Genomic DNA, 16,811 nt, shown 5'->3' with positions numbered 1-16,811 from the left:
TTCAGGTGTTCCAAGCCTTAGAACTCGCTTTTCTACCCTGAGAAATGCCATATGCACATGAATAAAACCCTCTTCCTGGGCCATTTTCAATATACTCTAGAGCCAAGCACTTTTTACTCCTGGTGATAAATACACTTGCTTCCATATAATAATAAATTTTCTGATTATACTTATTGTGTTTAATCAGTATATAATCAGCAATCTGATTATACTGTTGCGTTTAAATTAATTGTAACTAATTTTTCTCTTTGCCCAATTGAGTTCATTTAAAATTTGCAAGTGGATTTTTATAAAGCTTTTTAGGGAGGTGGAAAATATAATTACTTCCAAAGATGAGAATAGTCGATATAGTTCTGAGATGCTATTTTGTCTCTTAAAATGGGGGAGGGTATCTTTTCAAACTACACTGTCCTACCCAAAGATTCCAATAGGACCACCCAACTCTATAAAGGGTGGTCCCAACTTTACCATTGGGAATCACTACATATAATGACTGATGTTATTATTGTACTTTTGAAATATGTGAAATAAGATCTTGAGAACCATTGCAGATTTTAAAACTCCATCATTAACAGATAAATTGTTTTAATAAAATAAATACAAACAACAAAAATCTTTCCTGGTTTCTGCATTTTAGGGTGAGAGGTTAAAAGGCAGCTCTGCATCCACGCCTGACGTAGAATTCTGCCTGATCACTATTTGATATTAATTCACTTGACCAACTATCCTAGTAATTATTTGCTTCTGTGTGTTTTTTTAAGTTACTCTCTGCATCTCTAAATATTAAGGAGAAAAAGGTGTTTCTGTTGTATTTTTAATAGAAAAAGCCATCCTACCTAGATTTTATACCCTATTAATTTAAGAACCTCAACTCTGATAAAGTCTTCAGGTCAATATTTTAAGACTTTATCAGATCTTTTCCTTTATCCCAGACCAAATAAAAATAAATTATATGCAAAAACTGCCAATGCAATGCCAAATTTAAGTGTTTAGCTATGTAAATCAACAAATTCAGCCACACTCTGATAGCCTTTGTACATAAAATACAAAAGTGCACCATTTTGTAGTCCATTATTCACCAACTTTAAGAAAGAAAAAAACCTATAAATTCTGGATATTTTCTATAATAATCTCCAAAATACCTATTCTAACCCACCAAATATATTTTATACATTAAAATACAAATTTCTGCAATCATAAAATAAGGCAGATACAAAGACTTCTCCAAGTCAAAACAAAGATGCAGTAAATGACATGGCTGCTATGGGAAAAAATAATCCACACTGTTCTACTTCCAAATTCTAGCACAATAAAAATCTTCATCATGACATTGTACTGGCAGTCTGCTTTGCACATAATGAGCAGAGGACTTACCCGAGAAAGGGCTCCCTGCAGCCTGCAGCCACTAAATATTCCCACTCTTGGGTGAAATGTTCCCCAGCATAAGGCTGGAAAGGTCAAGAATTTTCCTCGGTCCCCAGCACTGGGTTTTATAAGCCATAAAAATTCTACTTCCATTTTTCTCAGCCCTTAGCTGTCAGTTCCTATTGGCTCTAATAAGCCTTATTAAACAGCATAGGTATTTCTTCTCAATTAGCAGATTCAAATGAAATAAAAATCTAGTGTGAGTTAACTCTTTACCTCTATTTTTTGTTTTCAGTTGAAACAGAAATTTCACTAAAGGTCAGAATTACTATATGACTGGTTCCCCAACAACTAGTACACTGACTGGGATGTATTAGGCACTTAATAAGTAGTCAAATGAGGATTAAATTTTGTAGAAATTCCAACAAGAAGCCTACAGCTATTTTTGGAACTAGTGTAAAGGAAAGTTTTATTCATAACAATGATTCTTTGGTACAAGATGGGTATCCCCATTACCAATCATTTAAAAATAAACTAACCATTTTAATATAATGAAGTGTTATGACTCGATAATACCAAAAGCATTCAACAGTTTGTGTTATCTGTCACTATAACTCACGTGGATTTGTCCTATGTGCCGACTGCAAAGAATTTCAAGCTAAGGCTAAGTTTTGTATACTGGTAACAGCAGGTTAAGGCTTTATTTTCAATTAACCAGTGTTGATTCTAAACTATTTAACACTTTAAAAATATTGGTCTATTTTGTTAGTGTTATTTGAATTCTAAATTGAATTCATTATATTACTTATATTTTATATAGTATTCAAGCAGTGCTTTCCTAAAGATATTAAACATTGAAAAATATTTCAAAATAGTTACATGATCTAATATCTCATTTTCACATTAGCTGATAGATACTTGATATGATATGGTAGAGAACCAAACTTTCTACCATATAATAAAACAACAGTGAATGCCTCTTTCCAGGTTTGCTGCAAGATAAGTTAAAATTGGAGCAAAGTAAAAATTGGACTACAACAAAACCTAACTGCACAAAAGGCATAAATCTTCCACGTGCCCTTCCAGTCTTGAGGGGGGAGGAGCAGTGTCTCGCTATGAGGCAAGGAGCACACATTTTCACCCCGAGTTAATTTACCTGCAAAACTCTAATTCCAAATAAAAATGAACTTGACACTTGAATACAATACAAAAACCACCACACAATCAACTGTGATTCTTGATTTTATGGAATCTGCTGTTTTTGACAAACAGACCTATTGTTGCCTCAGTATGCAAGTCAATGACCACAAAATTAGAGATACCTGCCTAAACTATGTTCTAATTCCTGTTTGTAGAGATGGGGTGGATGGAAGACTGTAAAGCATCCCTCATGGGTGATCTGAAACATTTTAGGGCAATCTGGGGTATCTTCATCTGTTCCAAAGCCAGGGGAGAACGGAATGAGCCAACACTTGACTCCCTTCCTCTCTGTAAGAATTAATCTAATCACTCCACTTAACCTAGGGTGTAGCCTTGCCCCTTGCTGCATTTTAATCCAAGCCTCACATTTTATTTTATTTTATTTTATTTTTTTCAGATGTATGAGTTCCCTATAAATTTTGGAGATTAGACCCTTATGGGAGATAATATTGGCAAATATGTTCTCCCATAAAGTGTCAAGCCTCACATTTTAAATTAGCAGATTGTAGGGCAGCAGCTGTCAGCCTCTCTATGGTAATCAGAGAACACAGCTACCGCAAACTCCTTTTAATAAGTTTGTTCAGATCCTCCTCTTCTAGACAAGATCACTGCAGTAAAGATATCAAATGGGTATTTTTTAACCTAAAAAGGATAAAGTGTTTATTTTTAGGAGCTCAGGAAGTCGTGAAAAGGAACTAAAGGCTGAGCAAATAGCAATTTAACCTCTGTAATTAGAGGGAGATGGCAGGGGAGCATCTCACAATCAACCATCTGATGAACATGAACCGTGGCTGCCCTGAGATACCTGCGACATGCATACAGGCAAAATGATGCAAAGAACATTCTTCACATTTTCTGACAGCTCGTAGTGAAGAACACTAACCCAAGAGGAAGTGATCGTGCTGATATTAAATTCCAGAGATCTCCTTGCTTAAATATAATCGGACATGCTATGCCCAATTTCCTTGCTTTATATAATTCTTATAGTTTCGTAAAACCCTACTAAATGCTTGCATCTCAGAGAGTGTTGCTGTTTCAATGGTATCAACATGTATTTCTTACTTAAGCTAAAAGACAAAATATGCTTTTGCTGCCCGTGTTCTAAGATTTTTTTTTCATTCAAATCAGAATCCAGACATAAGTAGCTACATAATTGTTAGTTTCACTGATAGGGGAAAAAATACAGGAGGTGAAATAACTTTTTTTAAAATTTTGGGACTTGGCTTTATAGGAATAAAGCAATGAGTTCAATGTATATTTTCCCTTGTCTTGATTAGAGTCTTGGACAGAGTGTCCATCCTTCACCCTTTTCCCTGGGGGTTGGCCCACACTATAAGGAGCCAGGAGTAGAGGATGCACTTACGCTCAGTCCCTGGGGGCAGATACCCACAAGTGACAACCTTCCACCAGATAACTCACTAATGCTACTGCCCACTCTCAATTTGTCAGGCAAACACAGTCTTATTTTCCTTCATTGCCATTTGGCCTTTGTCACTTCAAATGTTTCTACCACAGGAAGGAAAAAAATATATACCCCAATCATGTATCCTGCTCAACTACAGCTGTAATATGCTTGGGCAGGTTAGCAATCTAAAGTCCCTGCATGATTTATATTTGAGATCATCTGTGGATTTCAGTTCCTGTCTATCCCCAGTGTTGCTGAAAATAAAGGCTACTTCTACAGCATCTGTCCAAGTCAAACTTGACCTTGAGCATAGCAGAGCATCAACACAAATATCAAATAGGATTTATCAAGTGTTCGGTTTGGAATACATCCAAGGAGATCACGTATAGCTGTGCCATGGCAGAAAGAATCTGGGGTTTGGAGCCAGAAAACCCGAGCTCCAGCTGTCCTGTCAATAGACCACAGGAACTTGGGCCAGTTGTATCTATTTATACTCAGCTTTCTCTACAATATCAAGTGAATAACATTAGTTATCACATCACAAAGAATATTCAACATGAAATTAGATGACAGAATGTATGTGGAAAAACACACCAGAAAATGTAAAAAAGATAGCAGTCAGCAGCAGTTACTGTGGCACTGTCATTGTAACAAACATGATTACTAGATAATTATTTGTCACAACTGGTAGCTAGACTAGACTTAAAAAAAAGGAAGGCAGAGCCCAGGGCCGTGTCAGGCTTCACTTACATCCAGCCAGTGGACATCAAAATCTCTAAAATCCTGCTGCCTTAGACGATCTTTCCAAACAAACAAGTCCAAGTTTAAGGAGGGCTTGCCACAGAAACCCACCTGTGAAAGCTTTTTAGGTTTCACTGACCTCTAGATCCAAATTAACAGCAGCAATAAATGCACCTGGCTTGGGGGGATGGGGGTTTGTTTGAATGCTCCTGACATACTTTTAAGATTCCTTAATTTTTAAAGATTTTGACTCAAAATTTAAAAAACAAAAGCATCAGATGGATATCTTAAAAGATTATTTCAACCTTATGCAAATAAGAGTAATAAAACAGATTATTCAAAACTACAAAATTAAAAGTAGCAACTTTTTCATTTCTGTACCACATTAAAAATATAATAGGAATGGTCCCTAATTTTACTGTCACTTGAAAAATGTGTTTCAAAAGAGAAAATACCACTACCATCACCACCACCATCACCACCACTACCACAGCCACCACCATCATCACCACCATTATCACTTCCACCACCGTTCTTAACATTTTAATGTCAAAGCACTCACTACTCTACGTGCAGCGTCAAGATCCAAGTAAAATAAATTAATTCAAACACTTCTGTTTGATGTTAAAAAAAAAACGCAGCCTAGTTCATTTCCTTTATACTTTTTTGTGAAAGATATTTTTCAAGAATCATCCCACAAAGCCATTCTAGATTATGGTAAAAGCAAAAGGATATTAAATCTAGGTTAAATTTGTGATAAATGAAAAATTTACCTGCTACATTGAATTTAATAGTATTTTATGACTCCTTATATAATGAATGTTATATTTACTTAGGCTGATTTAATATGACTTGGAACTTAAGATGACTATTTTAGGTAAACATAAAGGTTTATAGTTAACCTATTTTAAGATACTGTTGATTATAACCACATTTTAATTGATGTCAATGTCTTAGAATTCTGTAAGGATGGAAAATTTGAATAAAAACATCCACCTGCATGCCAGGATTTCCTTATGAAGGGACCACTGCTTATTAGGCACTTTTCCCCCTTTCTCTTATATATTTACTCATGAAAAAATTCATGTCTTAAAAGTTCCAATATGTGCATCTGAGATAAATGTAGAAAGAAGGAACAGTCTTTAAGAAACATTCCTTCTTGGTCACATTGAAATCCCATCTAATATTCTCAAACTGAAAGTTCAGAGACTATGCATCGATATAACAGGACATTGTTTTACAAAATGCATTCTTATTCACATAGTGTTCCAAGATTGCAACAGCTGAGCGTGTCCATTTCCCATTTAAAACACTGCTTTAAATAGTAGTTAGAAGAGTTAGGAGCACTCAGGTTCCAATATAAAATTGTCCTTTCTAATTGCTCTCGGTGACTGAAATGATATGACAAGGAATATTGGTTAATTAATGCATTCACTTCAACGATATATGTGTCATTATGCCTTTCTTAAGTTGATATCTGGTTTTTACTTTTTTTAAGATGGCAATTCGGAATCTAAAAATTCAATAAAAATGAATAACCCAAAACATACTTCTATCATCATGAAATTTCTTGCATGTTTTTACTGCAACAAAAATATCCTCCTTCTTCACTGGATTTCCCTAAAAAACAAGGAAAAATAGATGCATATATGAGTGCATGTTATCTTAACTTCCTACCCACTTCAGATCTCACATGCTCTCGAGGTCAAATGCATTAGTGTCAGGGACATCTTCCTGTTTCCAGGAAGAAGTTTTAGGGGGGAAAGGAACTGTAGCTCAACTGAAAACAAAGCCTTTGATGTCAGCCAGACCAGGACTGGAATCCTAGCTCTGCTACTCATACAACATGTCATCTGGACAAATCCATTCCGCTCTCTGAATTTCAGTCTGCCATTTAAAAAGTGGGAGAAGTAACCACCAGTAAAACTGCTTTTATTAAAGTATACCATAGGTGCCCAATAAATGTCAGCTATATTCCCTTTTCTTTTTCTGGTTGGTAAAGATTTTGACAAAAGGAGAGAACTAAGGGGATGTCAGTGTAAAATAAGAGATGACTCCCTTTGGTGGGCCTGGACTTACTGTGATGTTTAAAGTATTTTTATGGTCCTTTTATTGTCTATCCAAGTCTAGGCTACACTGCTGTTCTGTCCTAAGCCAAAGGTAGAATTACTTCAAACATCTGATGGCGGGGAGGGCCAGAGCCCTGAGCTGGCTCCAGTCCAGCTGATCACTCAGATGAAAGGGGGCACATAGAGAGATCTGTGGACAACTCACTCCCAAGGCCACGGACTGCATCATGGGAGTTCTGACCACTTTATCACCTGTTTAGGCCTTCAATAAAATTCAGTCATGCCTCCTACATCACTTGGGATTGGTACATAGTGACATTTAACCACAGCTCTGTCATGTCACTCAAGGTACTAGGAGGTCGCCCTCCCCACTAGATTCCCTAGAACAAGCATTAAAGAACAAGCAAGTATAATGTCTACAATTGAGCAAACATTACAGATTCACCCCATTGTTGCAGTGTGTGTGTGTGTGTGTGTGTAAAAGAGAGAAAGAACATATATTCATCTTTCAAAATGCAACACATAGACTTCTGTGTGACTGACTTGAGAATAACAGAAAACATATGAGAGTGGTGTGTAAATGTTTCCTTATGAGGAAGAACTCGTCACAACCTAGTGAGCTTCGGGGTCTTCAGGCTTGTCCTGGGGACTGGACTGAGGGCTGCCATAAGGAGGAAGTTCATTCTGGACGTTCTGGACAGTGTCAGGTGAGATCAGGTCACCAGCTGAGAGAGTAATGAGATGGGCTGAGGAGAGGCGTGGGTATCATGGGAAATGTTTGAAATTGCCTTTCTAGGAAATGAACTAGGTATTCCGATAAACACTTGCTATATCATCAACAAAAGAAGCGACTCTGAAGAGCGTGGCAGGCAATGCTGCACGGAGGCTCTGGGGGAGGCTGTGCTGGTCACTGCAGCCTCGAGCAAGAATTCCTCAGTGCTTCTCTCTTTCCTCTGTAAAATGGGGTGGCAACAGTGCTTACCTTAGAGGGCTGTTATTAATAGAAACATGACGTACAGTTCTTACCTGGGGCACAACAAACAATTTTTTTTCAGTATGTAAAGTGCTGGGACAACATATGCACAGCAGGTACATTATCCTTTGACGTGCAAGGACGTTTTTCTTCTATTACTTACACACAGGGGGAGGGAAGAGTGGAATGTGGTAGCACAGTGGGCGTCCATGCCATCTGTACACAACTCAGGCACTGGAGTAAGGGGAGGTCCGTTACCGTTGTCCCAGATGTAGAGGGCGATCTGTCAGAAGGTGGGAGACCAGCAGTGAGGGAAAGAACTCAACCAACGCCACACGTATAGAAGGTATGCAACAGTTCCAGGAAGAGCAATCACACTTTCTATAGGCAGTATGAGATGGAAGCATGTCAATTTGTCAATATTCAACAGCTCTTTACTTACAAAAATAGTAATTCCATATGTACTGACCTATCTTTTATTAACAACAATGAACTAAGAATCAATATTCTGACCTGCAAAAAATTCCGAAGTTGTTACAATCAATTGTAGGGAAGCTATTATGAGGATTCCCAAACATCACAGAGAAAGATGCAAGAAAATATTATCATGACTGGTTTCCTGCAGTATGGTAATGACATAGCCTAACCACCCGAGTTGCTGAAAATATTGACAAATGTAGACAAAATATCTTTAAAATCACTGTAAATGGCTTGCTAAATTGGCACAAAAGTGTAGAGCTTGTAAGGACAAAAATGCAAGAGTGAGAATCTGGGACAAGGACACCAAGGACGACAGCCTTCCTGTGGGATGCGGAGTTTCTGTTTTGAGTTCTGAGCAGACAGGCTATGACCCACCGAGGTGGGGTGTCTAACAGCAAACCTCACAGAGCTGGGAATCTGGAGCCAGATGGAGGGGAAACCATCTCCAAATCCCCTCTGGGATTTTGTAACCAAAAGCTAGGTCTCCCTAACTGTGCCACTTACGTGGTCCAAACACCTCAGAGGGATTTAAAGTGGCCCCACATCAGTACAACTGGCAGCAAAAGCAAGTACAAGTCCTTGCTGAGGAGCCAGGACCTCAATGCAGGACTCAGAGGATTGTGAGACAAAGTTCCAAAGGAGCAGGAATACTCAGAGAATCCACAAAAACGCAAAGAAATGAGCTGATGAGCAAGCACCAGCAGACACAATTTCATCCAGACTGGCCGGAGTGGAATGACCTCGGTGGGGAGAGATGCATGGGTGGTGGGGGAGGATGCGCTGATAGGAAATACAGGACACCTTTTATACCAGTGGACATGAATTCCTGATTACTGAGACTTTTAACCAAATAAACCATGACATACCTCATGTTTCAAATCTATTGTAAAGTCGGACCTCAGGGCCTCACTCTTTAACCTCTTGGTAAGCCTAGGAAATAGAGACAATTTGATGGTTTTTTCTTAAAACAGAAGAAGTGTCAAACAAGAATAAAACATTCTTGAGATTTTCCCATGTTTGAAAACAGGCAAAAGTACAAATTTTAAAATAAAAACAGGAATTTAATATCTGTGATACAAAGGACTGTGAAAATGCAAGGATTGTTTCAAATGCAGCATTCATTATTATAACATCTAGCAAATAATGTAAAATACAATGCAATAAAAATGCCTTTTTTTGTCAAACAAGAATAAAACATTCTTGAGATTTTCCCATGTTTGAAAACAGGCAAAAGTACAAATTTTAAAATAAAAACAGGAATTTAATATCTGTGATACAAAGGACTGTGAAAATGCAAGGATTGTTTCAAATGCAGCATTCATTATTATAACATCTAGCAAATAATGTAAAATACAATGCAATAAAAATGCCTTTAAAAAAAAAAAGCCCTAAAGTTTGTTGACTCCTGATAATCCTTACACTAAATAATGACAGAGGAAGAAAAAGACAGAAAAACAAAAAGCTTGCTTTTCACCCTCCAACTTCTACCCAAATGAATTACAACTTGTGGAGATTTTAGTGGAAGAGAGCATGTGGTGTTGGGGAAGAATGTCATTTTCTTGCTTGAAAATCTTCAATGGCTCCTTGCAATGCACAATCAAGCCCCAAGCCCCTGGGCCCAGGCATGAGAGCCCCTCCATGCCTCTCCACCTCCCCAGCCCCTCAGCACCCACCTGCCCCAAGCAGGTCACACTCCTGCCTGATCTCCTCTCCTGCTGCACCGCTGCCTCCAAAGCCCTCACCCAGCCTTTACTTGGCAAACTTTCTTCAAGACCAAACTCAAGGCCACCTTCTCTGTGAAGCCTTTCCAGACTTACCCACCAGAACAAATGAAAACTTCCTTTGCTCCCAGAGGAGGAAGCACTGCCCCATTAGCTTTGTCACATTCATTAGTCTGTTGTGCATACATCCTTCCCTGTGCTACACCTTCTGAGTCCTGCCAGCACTGGCCACCGTGCCTTGGCCAAAGTGAGCACTCAGTGAGCAGCCTGAATTGACAGGCAGGATATCCTCTGCTTCCAAGCTGAGGGAGGTAGAATTACATACTTAAAGACCACTGGGGTTCCATATGGCTCTATAGATTCATTACAGGGTTAGAGATGAGAACATCAATTCCAATTATAAACCTCTTAATATAAATTTTAAGTATAAAGAAATAACGGTGATTTTAAAAGAAAGTAGTAATAAGTTTCCAAAGTGTTTACTGAGTTTTTAGCCTTGGTTAAGCCACAGGTATTTCTTCAAAAAAGTACTTTTTATTAGAGGAAAGATAAAGAAGAGTTATAATTTCAGTTTAGTTATAAAGCATTTGTCTCATGGTTGATGCTAACGTAGCCTGGTGTCAGGTGGCTCCAAAAGAAGCCTCATGCAATCTCTGTCGATTCCTACTCGGTCTCTGCCCACAGATTTGTGAGTTGGAGTGGGCAATGGTACAGGAAAGGACAATATTCTCAGGCATATTCCAATATATATCAAGAGAAAGAAGTTCAGCCCTGGCATGGAATCTTATCCAGTTCGAATTCTACTAATTTGGAGCCAGTTTTTATAAATAAATGATATCAAGGTAACTTTGGAAACTGGACTCATGCCAAGTGCCTCCAAAATCTGATCAGACCACAATTAGACTCCAAAGACAGAAAAAGTCACACCTTGCTACAAGCAAGGGACACAAAGCTGTGATCAGAATCCAATGTCAGGCGACACCCATTGTGAGATGGTCACACTACACATGCCCCTTCTTAACAGACAATAAACACCTCTAAACTGATAGCCTAAATATGCCCTCTACCTTTGCCTTTAAGTTTCTCATTCAATTCTTGAATTTTTTTTCTTTGGGGGGAACCTCAGAGAGGGGAAAAGTGAAGACCAAGGATTGTGTCTTAAAGATAAACAATGACCAACTGGAGGAAAAATAAATATGTGCACTGACATTTTTAAGTGGCTGTGTCTAGCAGCCCATGGAGTGATGGCTACCTCAACATCACCAAGTTCATGTTGATGGGTCACCTCATGCGACCACATGACACGGTGAGCCTAAGTCAGTCACCTGCAAATGTGTTTAGTTCTAAAAGTATGCAGGATATTCCCCTAACATAAAAGGCTAGTCCTAGAAGTGGAAACTTATTTTCACTTTTCTATATACCAAGCGAGACAGCATAAGGGTTTTTTAAATGCTAATTTCAGTAATCAACAAAGCCCCCCAAAAAACAATTAAGGCCAGAAATTTCAATTACTTAGATAAAATATTTCCGCATTAAATATTCAGTTCCTGTCAAATATGACATTTGATATTCAGCTTTCCCATTTTTAGAAGGTGTTAAGTCATGCCCCAATAACAGTTCTAAGGGCATACCAGCTAGACTGGAAACTACAACAGACGTAGGGCCTCTTTGACTCCATTCCAGGAAATCTTCCCACGAGACTTTTCTGGTTCCACTTGCAAGCCAGTCAACAGAGTTATTGAAGGAAACCTAGGTTAAGGTGGGAAAATAATGGCGAGCAGTAACAGTGTTCTGTAGTAACACCTAACTGAAGAAATCACCTTATTGGAAATTAATGAGTTTCTCCGAAGATGCTAGCAAGTTTTTATGGATTCTCTTAGAAGATCCCACAGGTGGATCACCAGGAAATGTTGAGCAGTGTTAATTCAAACCTCACTGATGTAAGACTGCTAGGGCAAATAATATTTTTGGTGGGAAAATAGTCTAAGAAAGTGTGTCTTGACCACCTTTAAGTAACCAGTTTGTCTGGTGACTTGAGCTGGAGAAACACATTTGTAACTGTAACTATAAATTGTTCTGCCTACTGCATGAGCTAGAAAGTCACGGAAAAGAGACAGAGGGAATCAACATTTTTATAGAGGGTGCTGTCCATCACCTACACAATACAGTTTCCCCTTCCTTCTTCCCAAGAGATTCCGGTTTTGAATAATTCTTGAACTCGATAAATGGACTCCAGGGTCAGAATTAGTTTGAGCCCAACCCAAGCACTGAAATTCCCTGGCAAGTGTTAATGGTCCAGAGGTTGGTACATGCCTGAAGTTGATCCAACCAACTTCACTTGGACAAGGTCCAACTAAAGACTGATAAGCATTTACTTCCATGGTTAGAGAGGTTCTCTACTCCTGGACACAAATAAAACACACTAGTCCGTAGTGTCTTGAAACCACAAAGGGAACCAGATTTAGGATGAACTGAAGCTGTGTACTCAGCAGGAGAGACAGAGAGAACCAGGGTCCTCAACAACACTGTTGATCTCCTGCAACAAACCACCACAGACCTCAGACATCAGTGAGGTTTGAATTAACAGTAATAATATGTCCTTCATCCAGCCTGAGAACTACATAGCTCCCAATTACAGGAGGAAATCAAGTCGGCACATTAGCTTTGGAATGGGGAGAAGCCAACTGGGAAGATCCAGTGTTGCAGTTGATGGAGCTAATTGGTACTTATGCCTCCTTTATTCTAACTATAATACTAATTTCTTGAAAAATATAAATAAGAATCTCCTATTGGGAGATCTATATCTGAGTCACATTAGCTACTATGCTAGATGGATTATATCATTTTTTTTTTGTTTGATTACTTGTCTGTATCATGAGAAAAAGAAAATACAGTCTAAGAAAAGCAGAATTTTTAATTTGGTCCTGTGGTAGAGTCTGCATTTTTATTTTGTTTTTGTTTCTGCTGGCAGTGGAAAGGGAAGAAAGACAGGGAGAAGACCATGAACATTAATTAACTACAAACATTCCATGGTTTGTTGGTAATTGTTCAGTGTTGTGAAAGCAGATGACACTCAATATGGAAGCTAACTGGTGCCTCCTTCCTCTATCATGCTATTATTATGGGGCAAGTACTAGAAATTTTCTGAACTCATGAAAAAGATTAGTCTTTTGGCCCAAATTCCCTTAGCTGTAGCTCCCTACACATACTACTGCAGTGGCATGAGGTACTAAGCTTGTCCAAAAGGGAGTGAGCTGGCACTTGTCAACGGGTGTTTTCAATGACTTCATAAACACAAGGAAGAGAATGATGTGCCTGTGGGACTACTTCTACAGGATGCCAGGCAATCCATATCATAAGTGTCGAATATGTTGGCTGGTGCAGAACCTGCAGTCCCAATTCACAAAGCCCTGGCAGCTGGTCACATGGTGACATGAGGTAGTTAGGAGATGAGCCGTGGAACCTGCCAATGCTTGGTGGCCTCTACACATGTGAGCAGTGAGGCCAGAGAGCAGAATCATAGGCCCAGAGGTTTCATACACCAGGTGAAGTCTTAATGCCAGCATGGCGAGCAATAAGACTGGACAAAGCTAACCTGTATGAGGATAGTGGGAGTCAAAGACATGTTCAAGACACATCACTACCAACCACCTGGTTTAAAAAGGGAAGGTAGGTATTTCTTTATTTTTTAATATGTTTTTTTAATTCTTTAGTTTTTAAAGTATTACATGAGTCTCCTTTTTCCCCCCATTGACCTCTCCTCTGCCACCCCCTCCCCCAAGCACAAGCCCTCACCCTCCTACTGTCTGTGTCCATTGGTTTTGCTCATATGCATGCATACAAGTCCTTTGGCTGATCTCTTATCCCCCACTTCCCTCATAGGTTGTACAGTCTGTTCGATGCTTCTATGTCTCTGGTTCTATTTTTGTTAATATGTTTTTTATTGATTTCAGAGAGGAAGGGAGAAGTATAGAGATAGAAACATCAATGATGAGAGAGAATCATTGATCAGCTGCCTCCTGCACGCCCACATTGGGGATCGAGCCTGAAACCCAGGCATGTGCCCTGACTGGGAATCGAACCGTGACCTCTAGGTTCATAGGTCGATGCCCAAGCACTGAGCCAAGCCAGCCAGGCAAAGGTAGGTATTTCTTACACCTAATTCAATAAAAGGTGAATTGCATTCAGCATCAAAATAGGTCTCCAAGAAGGTCCTTGCTAGCTGGGGAAATAGGGATGGAAGAAGGAAGGTGAACTCTCTAGACTAGCAGGATTTGTATCCAGGACGAGAGGCCTCCAAGTTCAGAGGGGTGGGATAGAGAAAGCAGTTATGCTGGCTTCAGAGAAATGGTTATAACCCCAGGCTTACTGGCTTCAGAGAAATGGTTATAACCCCAGGCTTACTATACAGGCTCTTTGTAAAACTGTTGGTTTCCTCTTTGGCCCTGGGGGAAGGAAGTGCTGTCTGCACTCAGAGAACATCATAGGACAGGTTATAGCTGTACTTGTCCCTCTCTCAAGAGAAAGACAATTCTCTCTCCTCAGTACCCCTGCCCTCTGCCCCAGCCCATCTAAGAATGGAGCAGGGAAACTGAGGATCCTCCTGGACATGGCTGGTGCAGACTGGGAGCAGGGTGTCCTTGCTCTGCTGTCTCAGGACCGGCATAGGGTCACGGTTTTAGTTGAAAATAACAGAATCCACTGTCGTCAGTTTAAGCACAAAATCCTATATAAGAAAAAGGGAAATATGCAAAATGACCATCACTCCATCACAAAGATGGCGGTGCCCACAGCGAAGACGGTGGGGGGCGGGGGGGGGCGGGTTCTGTAACACAAGATGTTTGCATCCACAGCAGAGGCCAAGTTCCCATAACAAGTCTTAACGAGCAATCAGCAGGGACCTGAGGCTGTGCCCCCGCCCCCCGTGGGGCTGAACAGGGAACCTCAGATTGTGCCCCCCGCCCCGGCGCCAGGTGGGGGGACCTCAGGCTGTGCCCCCACCCAGCAGGGCTTGACGGGGGACATGAGGCTGCGCTCCCTGCCCAGCGGGGCTTGATGGGGGACCTCAGGCCATGCACCCTGCCCCGGCACCAGGCCAGGGGACCTCAGGCCACGCCCCCACCCAGCAGGGCTTGACAGGGGACCTCAGGCCACACCACCCGTCCCGGCGCCAGGCTGGGGGACCTCAGGCCACGCCCCCCATCCAGCAGGACTTGACGGGGGACCTCAGGCTGCACCCCTCACCCCGGCACCGGGCCAGGAGACCTGAGGTTGCACCCCCCGCCTGGCGGGGCTTGACTGGGGACCTCAGGCCACATCCTCCACCTGATGGGGCTTGACGGGGGACCTCAAGGCATGCCCCCCACTCTGGCCTAGGCTGGGGGACCTCAGGCCACGCCCCCTCCAGGGCCAGACCAGGGTACCTGAGGCTGCACCCCCCTACCCACTGGGGCTTGACAAGGGTGGGACTGGCTGGGTCTGTATCTAGCCCAATGGGGATGGGGCCAGCCGGGTCTGGGTCTCGTGTGATTTTGAGGCGCACATGAGTGGGTGGGGACTTGACTCTGGGTTCCATGGTGCAACCTAGACTCTGACAGGAGGAAGATTTTCATATACATTTTACTAATTTTCTTTCATCTCTGACACTTCTATTATAGAAAAAGGGCAAATAGCAACATTTCCTCTAATTAATCCCCTTTTAATGTGCACAAATTTCGTGCACTGGGCCACTAGTACATTTATAAAAGCATATAGGAGGCTCACAGGATTACTGGAAAGTCAGAAGAAACTCTAGGCAGAGATTGTCAGAATAACCTGACAGAAATGGGTGGTCAAGGGATTGTGGCCTCTGCCTCCATTAGGAAGCTGCTAATCATCAGGGAGCCACTGTCTTGGCTGCCAGACCCCAAATGATCCCTCTCCTATCATAACCTCTCAGACCAAATGGTTCCCCATGCATTATCTCTTTCCCCTTATAACTCAGTTCCCAAAAAGAATTTTCCATGGGTCACTTACCTGATGGAAGCTGCCTCCCTCCCCCCTGCCCCCACGTGGGGCTGTTCCCTAACAGTAAGGAAGGCTAAACAGCAGAGTGTTGTTGATGTAATTTTTGGATTCTCAACAGAAAATATTATTAACCTTGAAAATATTTTGTCAAGGAGGGAATTACACTATAAGGAACTTTCAAGTGTCAAGGGATTCGTCAAGCAGTTTCAGCCAGCCACTAATGACAAGGTATCTACTACCTCTATACCTACAACTGGCCAGGAAGCTTTTCAAGACTCCAAACCCTAGATATAGCACACTTCATGTAAGAAATAATAGAAACATTTCACCCTTGAAGACATAAAGGCCACAACTGCTTTATCATCTTTCCATTCCTTAAAAATTACAAGCACATAATAATCTGAAGTATTCAGATTAAAGAGGACCTGTTAATTACCATATTTCTCCAGAATTACAACTTAATTATCTTTATTTTCCACATCTAAAAAACCATCATAAAATAAAATAAATAATAAAAAATAAAATAAAAAGCATTAAATAAATAATTAAATAAATAATAAAATTATTAAATAAATAACAAAAATAAAATAAAAAAGCATTATTGTAATTATACACACAAAGAGCTGGGTATGAGTATCTACAATGCCTCCTGTCCCTCTGTGTGACCCATGTTTAAGCATGCATACCCATGCACATGACTAGTAATAAACTGCCAATCCCAGGTGTGTTACTGATTTGCTTTCTTACTGACAAAGTCAGGCCTATGTATTGTTAACTAGATCCATTAACAATAGTAATAACACTCTTTTGAGATGATAGATAGATAGATAGATATAGATAGATATAGATAG

General features: G+C 40.4%; 1 protein-coding gene across 1 annotated transcript in view; it reads right to left on the bottom strand.

The window, feature by feature from the left end:
* B3GLCT (beta 3-glucosyltransferase) overlaps positions 1 to 16,811 on the bottom strand; it is a 120,810-nt gene that overhangs the window by 40,262 nt on the left and 63,737 nt on the right. Inside the window, exons 7-9 of the mRNA XM_014548535.1 lie at positions 9,100 to 9,163; positions 7,917 to 8,036; positions 6,262 to 6,331 (exon numbers count right to left, since the gene is read on the bottom strand). Of these exons, the coding sequence (XP_014404021.1) occupies positions 6,262 to 6,331; positions 7,917 to 8,036; positions 9,100 to 9,163 (254 nt within the window). The remainder of the gene's footprint in view (positions 1 to 6,261; positions 6,332 to 7,916; positions 8,037 to 9,099; positions 9,164 to 16,811) is intronic.

The sequence above is a fragment of the Myotis brandtii genome, unplaced genomic scaffold (genome assembly GCF_000412655.1).
Source record: "Myotis brandtii unplaced genomic scaffold, ASM41265v1 scaffold513, whole genome shotgun sequence".
NCBI classification, from domain to species: Eukaryota; Metazoa; Chordata; class Mammalia; order Chiroptera; family Vespertilionidae; genus Myotis; species Myotis brandtii.
Note: the sequence above shows the minus strand (reverse complement) of the source record. Positions and strands in the feature narration are given on the sequence as shown.